The sequence below is a fragment of the Notamacropus eugenii genome, chromosome 6, assembly GCF_028372415.1.
Source record: "Notamacropus eugenii isolate mMacEug1 chromosome 6, mMacEug1.pri_v2, whole genome shotgun sequence".
NCBI classification, from domain to species: domain Eukaryota; kingdom Metazoa; phylum Chordata; class Mammalia; order Diprotodontia; family Macropodidae; genus Notamacropus; species Notamacropus eugenii.
Window position 1 is genome coordinate 49,767,430 of NC_092877.1, and position 16,597 is coordinate 49,784,026.

The 16,597-nt window shown below is 38.1% G+C and overlaps 1 protein-coding gene across 4 annotated transcripts in view; it reads right to left on the reverse strand.

The window, feature by feature from the left end:
• Positions 1 to 434: 434 nt before the first annotated feature.
• The window catches only part of FAM53A (family with sequence similarity 53 member A), a 113,563-nt gene continuing 97,400 nt past the window's right edge, over positions 435 to 16,597 (reverse strand). For all 4 annotated transcript variants that reach the window (XM_072619979.1, XM_072619978.1, XM_072619981.1 and 1 more), the window contains one exon: positions 435 to 1,675. In XM_072619979.1, coding sequence (XP_072476080.1) covers positions 1,346 to 1,675 — 330 coding nt within the window. In that variant the 3' untranslated portion in view covers positions 435 to 1,345. The remainder of the gene's footprint in view (positions 1,676 to 16,597) is intronic.

Below are 16,597 nucleotides of genomic sequence, written 5' to 3' on the forward strand. Positions count from 1 at the left end.
CCACTGAGGCCTCAACCAGGTTAAAGATCACCTTTCAAGAGAGGGGTCACTTATAATCTTCACAACATTTTCATCCTTGGCCTAGCTGAGTTAATAAAATGTGTGCCAATGATGACACCACATTTTCTTTTGATAACCAAGAAATATTTTCCAGAGATTGTTAATGGTCCACACACCCCACCAATAATAACCATCTTCACCCTCAAACTCTACCCCATTCCCCCTCCTCCCATCACTGCCCCCAATTTCACAGTCTTCAGAGACTTTTCGGCTCAGCTCCAGGGCTGTCTAGGGCAGGGCCCTGTTCTAAAAGTGAAAATAAAAATACATGCTTTGTTCCTATGCTGAACAAAGCCCAGGCAAGGTCAAGTAATCACCGGGGACTTTTAAAAGAAGTAGCATTTAAACCAAATTAATAAGCAGAAAGCCACATATGCAAAGCAAAAAGTCTTTTATTGAATTCAAGGACTAGGTTCTGTCTAGTATTGCTCAAGGGATCACCTCCTGGGGAACTGATCATTGCATTACAAAGCCCCTGTCTAAAAGTTCAAGTGCTCTTTGTCATACATTCTTCTGAAGCACAGAAAACATAATATTGACCACCAAGCTGGGAAGCTACTTGAATTTTTAACCCGCCTGAATTAGCATGGCTTCAGGCTAGAAAAGATTCAAGTAGTGAAAGCTGGGGAATTATTAAATCTGTAAGGTCACCACTACGTTTTGACCAAAAAGTCTGAATGTAGGGGGAAGAAAAGTCTCAGTTCAAGAGATTTTGTACTACTCGATTGTAATAATGATGAATAACTACTTCTGACCAAGTGTCAACCAGACTGGAAAAGTTCGGATCACCAGATACTTGTTTGTTAACAATTACATTACACAACTCAGTTTTTCCCAGTAAGCATCTGAACAAAAGGAACGGATACCTGCATTAGAATCACTGTAGGCAGACTGACTTTAATAAAATGCCCTTCAGAAAATTCATTTCAAAATAGAGAAGCTTTCTCCACAACTGTAAAAGCCATAAAAATGCAAAATACTTTTGTTAGGAAAATTTTAATCAAAATTACTCCTTAATGTTCAAAATAACATTTAACCTATTTTTTTCTGTCCATATACTGATTAACAGACTATAAACAAGTGATATCACTTTGTTTCCCATTTCCCCCCACCTGAATTTTTTTTGGCTTTTTTGTTTTTCTTTTTTTTTTTTTTAAACACAGCCCCCTCCCAAAATGGCCACTACAGACATCTGGGGATATGGATTACATATGGCAAAGGCAATCCACTATCATCGGAAATTTAGGAGAACTCACTGATTCTAGCCCCCAGCTCTAGGACTGACTCAGTTGTTTTCGATTTGCTCTAGATCTAGGTCCCCACAGTCCAGAGGAAATATGCCCTCCTCAGCGCTCTCACAATCACTGGGGTCTTCTTCATCGCTTTCACATCCTGCAGCTGCTTTCGTACAATCCCTGGTGCCGAAGCCAATTTGGCACGGTCCGTGATGTCTAACTTCATCCAGCTGCTCTTTCACTGGACTGGAACCAGGGGTGATGATGCTCATGAGGTCATTTGAGTCACATGGGGAGGACACAATTGTCTTCATTTGGGTATCCTCTTCATCATCGTCTTCATAATCAAGGGAGCAAAGACTTTTTGAATTTTTTAGAGTCTGCAATTAAAACAAAACACAAAAACTGATATGTTTTGCTACATACACAGAACAACAGGTGGCTAGTTTTCTTGATTTGTCACATTTTCCACTCTGACCCTCCTTAATGCTCAGCACTATACAATGGGTGCCAGTTTGTTTAAATAAGTTTTCAGTTTACTTACCCATATTTCCTAAGTTCACATCTTAAAAATAGCTCTGAATAGCCAATCTTGTTATCTGCCTTTTGTTTTTAAACACTGCTTAGGATCGTAGATTTAGAACTGAAAGATTTTCTAATCCAATTGGCTCTTCTTACAGATGAGGAAAGCAGACTGAGAGCTGATGATATATAAGCCCAGTATCATACATGTACTAAGTGGCAGAGACAGATTGAACCCAGGTCCTCCGACTCAAAATCCAGTGTGCCTTTTTTTTACTATGCCAAGCTAAGGTGTAAGAATGAAGGAATGACAGTGAAAGTTCTATTTGGAAACCAAGGAAACAAAATAAGAAAGAAATATGTTTATTTCAGAATTAGCAACACTAACCACTTAAAATGGGTATATGTGAAAAAAAATGTTAAGAATCAAAACCAGTGAGGTCCTTACACCTCCAAACCACAGTTCCTCAACAAAGGGTTTGGTGCCTAGTACACAAAGATTCCCCTCTGGTTATAAAATATCTCATCCTGCTAGAAAATAAGTAGCCTATTAATTAGGGTCAATCCCATGAGGATGCCAAGTGAACGAGCCCGAATGTTTGATGGCATTTTACTCCAGTCAAAGATCAATCCACTGTTATTTTCAGATAAAATTCTATTTCTCAAAAGGAAGATCTAATTATATTTTGGTCAATAGTCCATAAAATGTCCTCTTGCTTTTTCACCCACATTTTCTAGTCAAAAAATTGGGATATATTCAAAGGAATGCATCCTTCATTCAAATACAGCAAAAGAGACTAGAAATCCTACATAATCTCTTGAAATTCACAAAGATACATACTTTAGGGCCAAGCTCTTACCCTTTCCTTTTCTTTAAATTTCTTTAAAATTCTTTAAAAACCAGATGATATGCTTGTTTTATATTTAAGCTTGCATCTTGACCAGCAATTAAGAGATGACTATACACACAAAAATAATACACATGTACAGGATTTAAAATAAGTATATACAGGGGGAACCCAAATATTGTCTAGCATATTATGAATTATCTTATAAATATATGTATATAAATTATTTCCTGTTTGTTTTTACATATTTATAATTCCTCCTTCTAATACTCTATCATTAAATAATTGTGCCTTTTACCATAACTCTGTAGATTCAAAAGATGCTGGACTCAGCCTTTTATGCATGTATGTTGCTACCTGACAGATGGTACCAATGACAACTGCGGAGATGTCGCTGTAACACACACCAAATTCACAGATTGCAACTGTGCAGCTTAAGCACTACAAAAGCAGCAGGCTTCTTAATGACTTCCAGTTTACGTAATTTATAGAAGGTGTTCTTGTAATAGTTACTACGTCACTAATACTTGTAAAGGAAAAATGGAATACAGCTAAAAATACAACAAAAAACTCTAACATGAAATTAAGGACCCAAAGTTTCCAGAGACTTGAAAAATAACTTACTTCCTCTACAGGTTGGTTGTATTTACTGAATTTAAGCAATACCTACATATAAGATCCTGCTTGACAGAAGCTGATGCTTTTTTCTCCTTGCAATATGCTTATTTATATAGATCAACAAAAAAAATTTGTTTCCTCTGAAACATGAAATCACAATTCAACAAACATTTATTAAGGTCTCAGCTAGGCACTGAGTATACAAAGAGAAAATGAGATAGTCCCTGACCTCCAGGAGTTTATCTTCTAGAATGTTAGAAATGGAGCTTCCTAGGGATCATTTAATATAAACCCTTCTCTCATCAAGGAACGGAGAAAGAAACGTGGAACCTAGAGATGTTAAGCACATGCCTACAGACACGGGGCTGCTATGTGGCAAAGCAGGGACTGCTCACTCCCTATGTACACATAAATAGGCAAGTTATATAACAGGTAAATTTACAAGTCTCTAAATTATTACGTCAATTTGAATAGCTTTACCCCCTGGAGACTTAAGCACATTTCTAAAGGATGTTTATAAGTAAAGTAGAAAACGGCATGCTAGCCACACTGCACTGAGAAAGCTCCCTGGCCTCAGCCTAGTGCTCTGCCACCCACTTGTCCCAGCTGCTCCAGACTAACCCGTTGGTGGACTCTGCTGGACCAGACAATAGAAGTATCCAAGGCTAGCATCTACTGCTAGAACTCAATGCACTCAACATATGTCTTCGTGCATCAAGATACATAAAGAAGTCGAACAAGTTTCCCAAAGGAGTGGGATGGTAAAACGGCTGAATATTCTACTTTCTCCTGCAGACAAGGGCAGTGAGGGGAAAAGAAAATATCCCCAAAGCCTTCTTTTAAAATCAAACAAGTCAGGCTCACATTTAATTGAAAGCAAGATAATGCCTAAGTGTTCCACCAAACTTGTGGCTCAGAAATTTCACAATGAAATCACTGTATGGTTGGGGGGCACGAAAAACTCTCCCAGGAATTCCATGGGTACATTTGCCACAGAAGTTCTTAATTACATACTGTACACACTATAAAACATGGATTATCTGCCGGTCACCAACATCATCAAGAAGCTTTTGTTATGTTTTATTCCTTTTGGGAGAAACCCATCAAGGATAAAGTCATAGAAGCGCAACAAAAAGTACATTAACCTAACAAAGATCTATAGGAAAACTGAAGCATCCTGTCCAAACCACCTTTCATAACTGTAATACTTATTTCTCAAAGTTAAAATCCAGAGGCTCCACATATCCATGAAGTGAGCTTCAAAGAAAGCCCAAAACCTAAATGAATGAGTAGACAAAACATTTCAAAGAATAATAAAGACCGGTCAAGGACTGTCTGCTCAGATTTGTCACCTAGTATACCGAAGGGACCTGGGTCTATGGCTAGAAAAGTCAAAGAAGTTTTTTTGAATGCAGGGACAAAAGTGTGTCTCCAGCTCTTAAGAGGAAGTTAGAAAGGTGTAAGAATTCTGACAGTGACTCTTTTGCTCAACAACCTACACAAAGAAAGTCATTCTGGCTTCCTTTCAGTACATTTTCATTGTTGCTGAGTGGAAAACTAAACTTTGGTAATCAGCATGCTAAAGAGAGAAATGCTGGTAGAAATAGCTCCAATTAGAACTTTCTAAGGAGTAAACACATCTCCCCTCACCCCCCACCCCCGGCATTGAACAAAACGCACACTCCAGAATCTAACCTCTTCTTTTCCCACCTCATGAAACTCACTTGTACACATTTTGATTAATAAAATTTTGAACCTTTCTTCTCAGGGATAATACTTTTTAGAGCACTTCATGCTGCTAGAAGAAAGAATTTTAAAGGTATGGCCAACAATCATTCAAACTCTGCTAATGTTCTTTCTTGGTATCTTAAAGGGCTTTTTTATTTCCCCTTTCTTGGAGGTGTAGTGGTGGTGGTGGGGACACAAAAAAACATATACCAAATGCCAAAATAAAACAAACACAGGGAAAAGTCTGAATTGTATTCCAGCTTACTCTTTTGGTGGGAGGACAGCATTGTCTTTCTTGAATAAATAAAGGCTCCTAATAAATCTTCATATTATGTCAAGACACAATGAACCTGAAGATCTAAGTGCAGTTTAATTATACTCACTTCCTGCTTTAATTTGGCACAGATTCCTTCTGGTGCTACAATCACTACTAACAAAGAAATTAATTACCATCTTAAAGAACACTTTTTTTTTTTGCTGGCCCAGTTACAATATCCTAATTAATTCATAGTATCATTCTTTATTTAAGCCTATGAATGCTTTATTCATATCCTCTACTACCCTGAAGCAGACCGCTTCAATGCAGTTATATTTCTATATAAAGCATCTGAATTGTCAATTTCAAGGCAGAGGAAAAATTAGGTACCTGGACATTTAAAACAGTTTAGGGAAATTAGCTACTCCCCCAAGGATTCAAACTTCAAACAAAGGAAATAAAACATAAGTAGTCATGATCATACTGTACTTTATGATCACAAAATGCATAAAAATCAATGTCCCCTCTCCTACCGGCTCCACTTCCCAAATCAAATGACAAAGACTGCCCATAAGATAGGAAAATATTTCATCCAAATTTTCCTGACGTGTTCCAGAACAGAAAAGCTGTTAGTTTATAAAACTTGGATGGAATAAAACCCAGGTGGCTCAACTTTGACCACCACTGATCTGAGGGTTGCGTTTTTTGTATCGAGGAAATCCTGAGGCATGCTCTTCTCAAGACAGGAGCTTAAAACAAGCTGTGATGGTGATGATGAATGTGGCAGAATGAGAAAGATAAAAAGTAAAGATGAGATATCTGGAAGAGAAAGAGGGCAAAAGCAAGCTGTCTGCACAAGCTGCCTAAATCTCCTCCCTGCTTCCATGTCACATTTTATCCCAACTAACTGCTCCAGAGGGATAATGATAAACCCCTCAGGAACAGTGAGAGAACCTTTTTTCTCTCTGGAGGGCCCAGACCCATAAAACAAAACAAACCAAAAACATCTATTCCAAACCCCAAGAGAATAAGAAAAAAGCAACTTTTCCCCTTAGAGAAATGTGAGAAGTCCAACTCACCAGCTTTTTAATACCAGGTGACATAACATCTCATTTAATATATTTAAACATATAACACCATCACACTCCCCTCCCTCCCAAAAATTGGTACTTTAGTTCCATATTAAGATCCATCAAAAAAGTAAGATTGGTAGGGAAATGAGATGGGCAACAATGAAGAGAAGGGGAAGAAAAATGAAAAAGAAAGAGGAGGTAAGATAAGGAAGAAAGACAGACAAGAGACCCAGGGGGTAGGGGCTAGAAAAGCCAGGGCCAAGCAGGTGGTGTGTCATGGTTTTTGAAATGGAGAAGAGAAGATAGAATATGTGTCTTGTGTCACAGGCTCAGTTCATCTAGGATCTGTTTCACCACTCTTTCAAACAGTTATGAAATGAGCCACTACTTACAAGAAATTCAAATCTAAGGTTCCCAAGTCTAACCAAAATCTTAGAAATTACCAAAAATGCCTGTTCTACCATCTCTTTTGGTATAGTCTATTCTAGTACAACATGTAACAGTATTTTCCCATTGTCTAACCCGAACCTGTCATTAAATTCATCCAGATCTCCGATGTTTCCTTGTGCAGAATATAAACATCTATCAGACCAGATCCCTGGCCCCTACCCCTGGTATTTTAGTTTCAAGAAAGAGATGAGATTTCAGTAGTCTCTACTAAGCACACTGCTTTAAAAATTTTTAGTTTATATATCATCTTCATTTCTGAATATATATCCTCTTTGCTTTCCCCAATCCAGAGAACCATCCCTTATGTGGGAAAAATCAGTTTGGAAGAACCAGCATAATCAACCAAATATGAGCATGTATATGATGCTACATTCCCACAGCCTCTCTACCTCTGCAAAGAAGGGAAGGAGGTACATTAACCCATGCCTACTCTGGGGTCATGCTTGGACACCACAATTCTACGGTGTGGCCTATTTGTTTTTAATTCTCTCCCTTTACACTATGCATCATTTCCTAATCCTGCTTACCTCACTCTGCATCAGTTAATCTATCTTCTAATGATTCTCTAATTCCATCACATTTATGTACTACAATTTATCTAGCAGTTTCCCAGTCAAGGGGCATCTTCCTTTGTTTTCCAGTTCTTTGTTACCACAAAAAGTGTTGCTCTGACCATTAGATAACCTCTGTCTGCCCCTGATCCTTACTAGCTGCATGATTCAAACCTAAGAGGTCCTCAAATCCTCTTACCCATCAGGCATTCTCCCACCCCGTCCATAGCTATGAACTCTCGCAAGCTCTCCAGCCTTTTTGTTAGAACAATCATCTACTCTGGTTGGACTCTGGTCATGCTTCTTCAACCCTTTTCTCCCCTCCCCCAAACTCTTCTTCCTTGTCTATCCTTTTCTAAATTCACTTCAGCCCACATCCCACTTCTAAGTTCTCCTAGACCAGGGCTTCTTAAACTTTTTCCACTCGCAACCCCTTTAGCACTTCTTAAGCTGTGGTTTGTAACCCCATGTGGGGTCTAGACCATAACCTGGCCTAGTCTTCTCTTGGGTACGTAGAACATAAAACAGTAGCATCTTATCAGTTTAGCACTGAACTTTTCATGTAGGCTCATCCTCTCTCTCCAGTGAGGCTAAGTTTGAAACCAGGGAGACAACTCTACATTTCTATTGTACCCCAACAGTCAACACACTGCTACTTCCGAAGAAACATATTGTCTGATCTCATGATGGGATTAGTAAGATAGAGAAAATGCTACATTCTTTTTGCAGAACATGAGATTGTGTGTTGTCTTCACAAGAAGCAGGTCTGTCCTAAATGGTATGAACAGTGTGTGGAAAGCAAGTCAGGACTTGGATTCCAATCACATCTCTACCATTCACTAGTTGTGTGACCTTGGCCAAGACATTTAACTTTGAGGGGGTTCAGTTTCCCTCTAGATAACCTAGCTTTTTTTAATTAAACATTTTACTAAAAAACCATTGAGAGCAATACAAAAAACTCAACTTGCTTAGTAACCATTATATTTCATCTCCAAGTAAAAAATATCAGAGTATTAATTTGCAAGCACAGAGAAGTATCATAATGAGAGGCAGTGTGGTACATTGGTTAGAGTTGGCCTTGAAGCCAGGAAGACCTGGATTCAAGTCTCACCTCAGACACAAACTGTGTCTAAGCAACTCACTTAACTTCTCAGTCACCCCAAGACTACGAGAATCAGAAGAAGTAGTGTATCCACACTGATAGAAGGAGTTTCCTTTATCAAGGAAACCACAGGTTCAGTCCCAATCCCTAATGTTATCATAGTGTCCTTCTTCCATGTACTCTCTCTAGGATTTTACTAGATTCTTTGTCCATTCACTTTCATTCATTGATCCTCTTTTTGTTCCAATTAATGTGGACTCTTTGCACGGTTTCCTCATATGTGTTGGACTTAATTACAAAATTCTCTGACAATGATGTACCACAATTTGCTAAATGATTCCCCCATTTGTCAAACATTTATTACTATTTAGTTTTTTTGAAATTATGTTGCTATGAAAATCTCTGAGCAGACAGCTCTTTTTCGTATTTTTGGTAATATTGAGGCTATGTTTTCCAACAGTAGAAATACTAGAATAGGTCAAAGAGAGTGCATTTTTTTGGGTAACTTACAATACTGTTTTTTTACTTGGAATGATGATCTCTAAGGTCCCTTCCAATTCTAAATTCTCTGATCTTATAAATTAAACACCACAGAGGACCACTGTGTCTCCATTTAAAACAGTGACAACAAAAACCCTTCAATGTGTTTGATGAGGAATTACTGAATTAAAGCATTCAAGTCCTTCAGAATGGAAAGAGGCACAAACTTGAAGTCAGAGGATCTGGGTTCAAATACCACCTCTGACACTCCTTCATTTAACATCTCTGGTCCTGGTTTCCACATCTCTAAGAGGGGAATGATGGCCTCCAAGTTCTCAATCTATGATCCACTGATGCTATCACGTCTTGGCTCAGGTAGTCTTTCTCAAAGGGGACTTACTGCTTCCATACGTGCATCCTGGGAAGTTTGTCAACAACAATAAGAACAAGCCATGATCAGCAGTCACTAAGGGCCAAATACTTCCCAGAGTAATTGGTCTTGATTTAACAATTCTCTCAAGTTCAGCTCATAGACAAAGGGATGAACAAAGCAGGCAGAAAGTTATTCAAGCCTCAGGGACATTATAATTTTCACGAAGTCATTACAATTTAATTATAATTCCTAAAAAGAGAAAAGGTGGTGATGGTAGCTATAATAATTAAGAAAATTCATCCCTACATATCAAAGCAGTGCGGACTTGGAGGCTCAGACCTTGAGAGCAAGAAGGAGCCCTAGGGATCATCTGGAAGCAACCCCCTCATTTTAATGGTAAAGAAACTAAGGCACAGAGTTCATAGCAGAGCTCGGAGTAAAGCCCCACCTCCTGATTTTCAGGCCAGACTCTTTCTATCATACCATGATGGCTGAATCCTGTTTAGAGAAGAGGCAGCAGAACTGATGAATGAGTCTGGGTCCTGCAGAAATAAATTCAATATGTCTAACAATTGTTACTCAAACTACCAGTTGGCCTCAGAAATGGATAAACTGAGAAACTACACATTATTTAAAATTTTGGTGCATATACTGGAGTTTTACAAATGTTCATAGTCTAAAACAATGGTGGTAAAATTAAATTTTGGTAATTTTCGTTACGGAAATTATAAAATGTTGCAATATAAGTCAATCTATAATTTTACCCAGTAATTCTTTAAGTAAGTCTATAAATGTGAGTGATTATTAACAATGATTAAATCACTTTCAATGATCAGGGAAAGCAATAGCTTGTTTTGTGCTACTTAAATTCAAAAATAATTACACAATACTTGCTTGTTGACCTAAACAAGACAAAGAGAGTCTGAAAAGGTCCACTCTGCACATTTTCATTCTTGAAGTAAACCATTAAAAAAAAAATCCTAATATCATTAAAGTAGATTAGAGAGTACAGTAAACTTGATAAATTTTCCCTCATTCTTACTTATTTTTTAAAACATTAGCAAAAAGTTGTTGAAGGAAAGTGTAATAGGAAAATAAAACACATTCAGATTTCAAAATTTGATGGTTTTTTCAGTTTCATACTTTCAAATATATTTAAGTCCATGGATACTTTGTCCCAAACATAAGATCATAACACAATGTGCTATCCAGCTACAGTAATCTGTCAATTTAAAAACTATTTGCCTTTTAAATTTATGCATTTTCCCCTTAACTTACATTTTTTGCCCTTTCCTAAGTAAACAGGAATCAACGGATTCGTTTTGGCTTCATAGAAAATGACTACTTTAATACTTTCTAACTTCTTAAAACAACTTTAAAATTGTTTTAATGTGGCCTTCCTTTCCCCACCCCCACCCTGATTCAAGGCCATTGCACACCCTTCCCCCCCATTGTAAGGACACATCTGGTCTTACATCCATGACAGCTGGTTATATTCTGTCATCTACAGACTGAGTCCTCAAAAATAGGACAGAATGAAAGGAACAGGAGAAGTGTCTTTCAAAATTAAAACTTCAACTTTTCCATCTGTTTTGAAACCTATGCTTGGGTGAATTCGTAGAGAAATAAATCTTTCATTATGTGAACATACTGAACCACCTAACAATCAGTGAAGTAGCCAGGTCACCAGATAATGGAAAGGCTTATTTCAGAAAGAAATGTTTGCATTTATTAAGCTTTGATACAGTGAGTTCTATCAACCAAGAATATCATCTAAAGACCAGCTGTTACCCTGAAGTGTCTTTAATGATTAACATACTGATTATAACTCCAATTCCCTTGAAGACCAACAAGATAAAATGTGTGGGGCGGAGGAGGCGGAAAATACTCAGGGAAAAAAATGCTAGTTGGTATTTTGTTCAATTTTAATTTACATTATAAGATGGTATTACAAATTTTTAAACAGTATAAGTAATAGAAACCTGTCTGATTATTACAAAACTGACTCATCCTGTTTATCTAAAATTGCTTAAAAGTCACAGGGATATATACTCTTCTATTTCTAAGTGAAAACAAAGGGTTACTTTCTCTAGTCATTAGGATGTAATAACTATGGTTCAATGAGGCTATATATATGGGTGTGTATATATATATATATATATACATACACATATATGTATGTTACTTAAGTTTATTTTTTTGTTCTTTTTAACAAAACAAGCTCAATGACTATCTTTAGCTACAAGTGTCCTATGAGAAATAACCTAATCCATAGCTTTTTGAACTAACAGAAATCAACAGATTAGGGAAATTAATCTCTAATGGCCAGAATATGCTTTGCACTTAAGTAATGATGAAGAAGCTAATATATCTTTCAAGGCACAATCACCATGACAGTTACTCAGTCCTGGGAGCCCTGTCAGACAACATGTTCATGGGGAGGGAGGGAAGGAAGGAGGGAAATGGAAAAGTAACTTCTGGAAGGAGCCCTATCCACTCTATTATACTATCCCTACTCCCATCCTTTTTAGCAGAGGTCCAAGAACCAATCAAAAGGATCCTGATGGTGCTCACCAGAGCCCCTTACGACAATAAAAGTAGGCTTATGTTTCAATGCTTTCTATGTAGTTCGTATTCAAATATTTGTTGAATTAAATAAAAGGTGTCCTTCTTTAATTTCCTCATTTATCTTGGTCTTCTTGGATCCTTCAAATGGAGTTAGAAATTCCAGGTTTGGGGTTTGAATATCAGTTTGGATAATTATTACCTACAGAAATTGGACTTGAGGCTTCAGTTTCCCTGGCAAAATGAGGGCATCAAAAAGGATCCCTTTCATGTCTGGTGATGATCCTCACCTGCAAAGTATGGGACATCCTTCTTAATAGCTCGGCTTTCTCTGCCCTCTGTCTCAAGAAGAGCCTCTCATTTGTATTTCAACAAATAGAGTCAACACGGACCTTACTGTGTTTTAAGTTTCTGCTCATTCTAAGCTTCAGACTTGCTGACACAGCTCTTGCAGAATGGTGTCACCCTCCTCTACCTCTTCTTGTACCTTTTGTTTGTGACCCTGTTAAGATCTCAGCTGATCCCTTTAATCATTTAATGAGATTGCTTTTCTCCTAACACTGGGATCAGCTATAAAATAGGAACAGCAATGGGGCATGGGGGGAGGGCAGAGGTAATCTGGGGGCATGAAACACTTGGAAGGGGACGAGAGAACCAATGTGGGTGCCTGGCAATATCAGGGACATGGGGGGGGGGGGGTGAGTGTAGAGAGAAGGGCATCAGAAATGGAACGGAGAGGCTGACAAATTTCACTGAAACTTTGCCTCCTGTACCCAGGGAAGGGCAAAGAAATTCTCCTCTGTCCCTTGTTCTCTGTTCCCAGAATTGAGACAAGTGCTAGTGGTATTCTAAGTCAGTTACATTATGTGTGAAACGGGCTAACTTAGGAACCTTACCACAGAACCTTACCATCTATCATTCCTGTGGGAGAACGTGTTCAGAGGCCCAAACAACTTACTCAAAATTTGGTTTTTTAACTTTTACATTTCTCTTTATAGCAACTTACTCTTACTTAGAACAATGTTAAGTATTAATTTTCTCCCCTTCTTAATAAGCCCTACAAGTTCATTAAAACAGCTGTCAGTTTTCACAGCACATTATCTACTAAAAAACACATGCAATTTGTATGTTTCGTAGGTAGATTAACTTGCAGTGACATAAATTTATCTTTATAAAGTTTCATAGTCTTTCGAGGGTAACTTCAAACCTAACATGTCTTCAAAACAATGCAAAGGACAAGACAACAGTAAGGATACCCTTCCCAATACCTCTCTGATACTGGCACCACTGATTGAATGGGGATTAACAAAGTTTATAACAAAACATATTCTGAAGCTGGAAAGGGCATTGGGGGTAGATGTTTTAGCCCAAATCCCTTATTTTACAGATCAAGTAACTTTTTTTTTCCAAACCATACATACAAATTCACATGTACACTAATATATGATTAATCTGATTTATACTGCTCTTGAATGCTTCGTACTGTGATGTCTTATAATCATGGCATGGAGGGGACCTACAGTAGGCCAGAGGAACATACCTCCATTAAGTTCTACTCAGTTGGAAAGGCTTCAAGTGTAAGTCCTGAGGTCTGATGGTAGTGTGTCCCTAAGGTGGGACACCTGGCTAAATATAAGGAGGTTCATCACTAGAAGGTTGGCCACCATTCATTCCTTTATTCATTCCTTCCTTCACATACCTATTTATATCCGCCACAGACACTCATGAAGACCATTTCTAACACTGATTTAAATACAACAAAAGACAGACTGAATTCTAAGTCAACAAACTACAGTTCCTCAAGGATTCCATATCTGCACCCACAAAATCAATCCTTGCAACACTTTCCTGGCAGATATGCTCAAAGTGGAAAGTCTCCAGGGTTATGCATTGCCAGCTGAGGCCAAACCCCTGGCCTTCTGGTTTCAGTTCTCACCCCACCCCCAGCAGTGCCTTGGTTTTTGTTTTTCACTTTTTTTGCATGCTTTCTGTTGGTGATTTTGCTATTTAAAATACCTCCCCCCGCCCCACCAATCAATAAATGAAATGGCCCCCAAGCATTCCTCAGCACAAGAAGGTTGTAAGGGGCCCAGCTAAGTCTCCTTCTGACACATCCAGAAAGAGGAGTAAGAAATTCAGTCCTCTATACCTGAGGCCGCTCAGAAAAATACAAAATGCTCAAGTACATGCTGTGACCAGGAACCTAAACCTGGATTTTCCCCTAGGGGCACTGGTTCAATATTCACTAGTTCAGGGTTCATGGTGACTTTGTAAGAACTTCACTACCACAAATGCTGAGAATCAATCAATCACATGGAAAAATCTATGCTATTTAATACCCACTTAAGCAACAGATATAAAGAACAGATTTGACCTACCAAAGAAAGTGATAGGAAACAATTAAACTGTCTAAAAAACAAACTTATGGCACCCTCATGAATTCTAGAAGTACCCACTGGTAAACAATACAAATGGTAATTATGTTCTAAATCACAATTCAAATTCCCTTAGAACACCTTAGATATTTTATTTTCTTAAACTAGTTCATGAATACTGTAAAGGAAAACAATGACGGCTATAATTTTATAAGACTCAATGCCCTTCTTACCCTATGATCAGATTTGTTACTGAGCTCTGTTTGCAGGCAGAGGGGGTCATGGAATGCTGTACTCTGCAACTATATTTATAAAATATATTTCCTAGCCGATCAAAAAAGGTTAGACATGTTTAGGAAAAATAAAATCAAATACTGAGCAAATGAGATATTCACACACATTTTATATGGTTATGAAGTAAATGACTATTATGTCAGGTAATAACTATCAACTTCACCTATATTACTGAATTCCATTAATATGCCTATTATGGACAAACCTAGAGCTATTTCATTTATCTTTCTCAGAAATACCAAAACATATGAACTTGAATGACATTTGCAAGAATGACTAAGAATCATAAAATCACTAAATGATTATATTTTAGAATTCTTAGGTGAAGAGGACGTTTACAAAAACGAATCATAAAAACCTGATTTGGGTTTTTAAAAAACACATTTATACCTGGAAGACACTTTGTCCCTCATTTGTATAATTTTGCTTTGTAGTTTTTATAGTATACAGCCTCTAAAAGATAAGAAAGGTGAGCTCAGGTGAGTATGTCGACCACAATCAATTAATGAATATTTCTTAAGAGCTTACTACGTGACAAGCACTGCCTTAAGTACCAGACACAAAAAACATGAACCACCAGTCCCTGGTCCTAGTGGAGGAGATAAAAGGCACATCAATTGGCATGGCAAAAGATGAAGAAAGCTTCCAGGGAAAGGGCTCCAGTGCTAGAAGTGAGTTTCAAAGAAAAACGGAGTTTCTAATTATGTAGAATTCAAATGCCTGCTTTGGTCTGGATAAGTAACATGCAAGAACCTTCGGAAGATGGCAGCGTGGATCATTGGAAGATGTGGGAGAACCAAGAATGAGGAGAATCATCTGAGGCAAGCTCTGCGCACATAGGCTTCCTGCCTATGGACAAATCATTAGCACCTCTGAATCTCAGCTTTCATAGGGCAAAAAATATCTGCCCTGTTAATAAATTCATAGAACACTGTCAGGCTCAAACAGGAGATCAGAGAGTGATAAATAAAAGTGATATATATTCTAACAAACAGGGGTTCTTCCAACTAAATCTTTCACTAGGATTCTTCACGGAGTGACCCGTGAATCCAAGGAGAGAAAAGCAGCTGCAAAGTCACCAAGGACCGGCCTGGTGACGGATGACATGCCTGTCCCTCCAGGGCCAGGCTAGTTAAGGGTTATAAGAATCATCACCAGAAGACAGGCAGCAAAGCGATGACCTTTTTGGCCAACAATTATTAAGTACCTAATATATTCAAAGGTACTGAGGTAGGTACTGACTAGCAAAGACTAATAAAAAAAAAGACACTTAGTATTGTTGTGATCTTAATGGAGGAAGTAACACCTACACATGTGAAATCATAACTCAATGGAAGACCTTTGGTGACTGCAAGGCAGACAGAGAGCTAGAAGCCATTAGAAAGCTTAATCTAGGGCCCAACTATGCTATCAGGGGGCTCTCTGGCTGCACCCAAGTTACTAGGCCTTTAGGAGATTCAATTTCTCTACCTATAAGACAGGAAAGGCTATTGTAATGTTCAAATGAGATCTCAATGTCAGTTTGGGCTTTTGCTTGTTGGTATGCATTACATTTCTTCTTAAAATGTTAATCAGGTACTGATGACTTGGATGACAAGTTTGCCTTCTCTCTTCACACCTCTAAGCCCCCTGGCCCTACAGTAACAGAAAAGTACTCCTTCTTTACTGTAGCTTCCTTCTCAAGGCTTACCTCTCCAGGTTTTTCCTGATCTCCTCCCCCTGTTATCAGTGTCTGCTCCCTCCAGAAATTACTTTGACTTTATTTACCTAGGTAACTGTTGAATGCCCCTACCAGAAAGTAAAGGCCTGAAGAAGCAAGAATTATTTTTTAAAATTTATTTATTTATTTTTAGTTTTCAACATTCACTTCCACAAGCTTTTGAGTTCCAAATTTTCTTCCCATCTCTCCCCTCCACCCACCCCAAGAGATCATGCATTCCAATTTATCCCTTCCCCTAATCTGCCCTCCCTTCTATCATACCTCTCTTCTCCCATCCCCTTCCCCTCTATTTTCTTGTAGGGCAAGATAGCTTTATTTTGCTTGTATGTCTTATTTTCCAGTTGCAT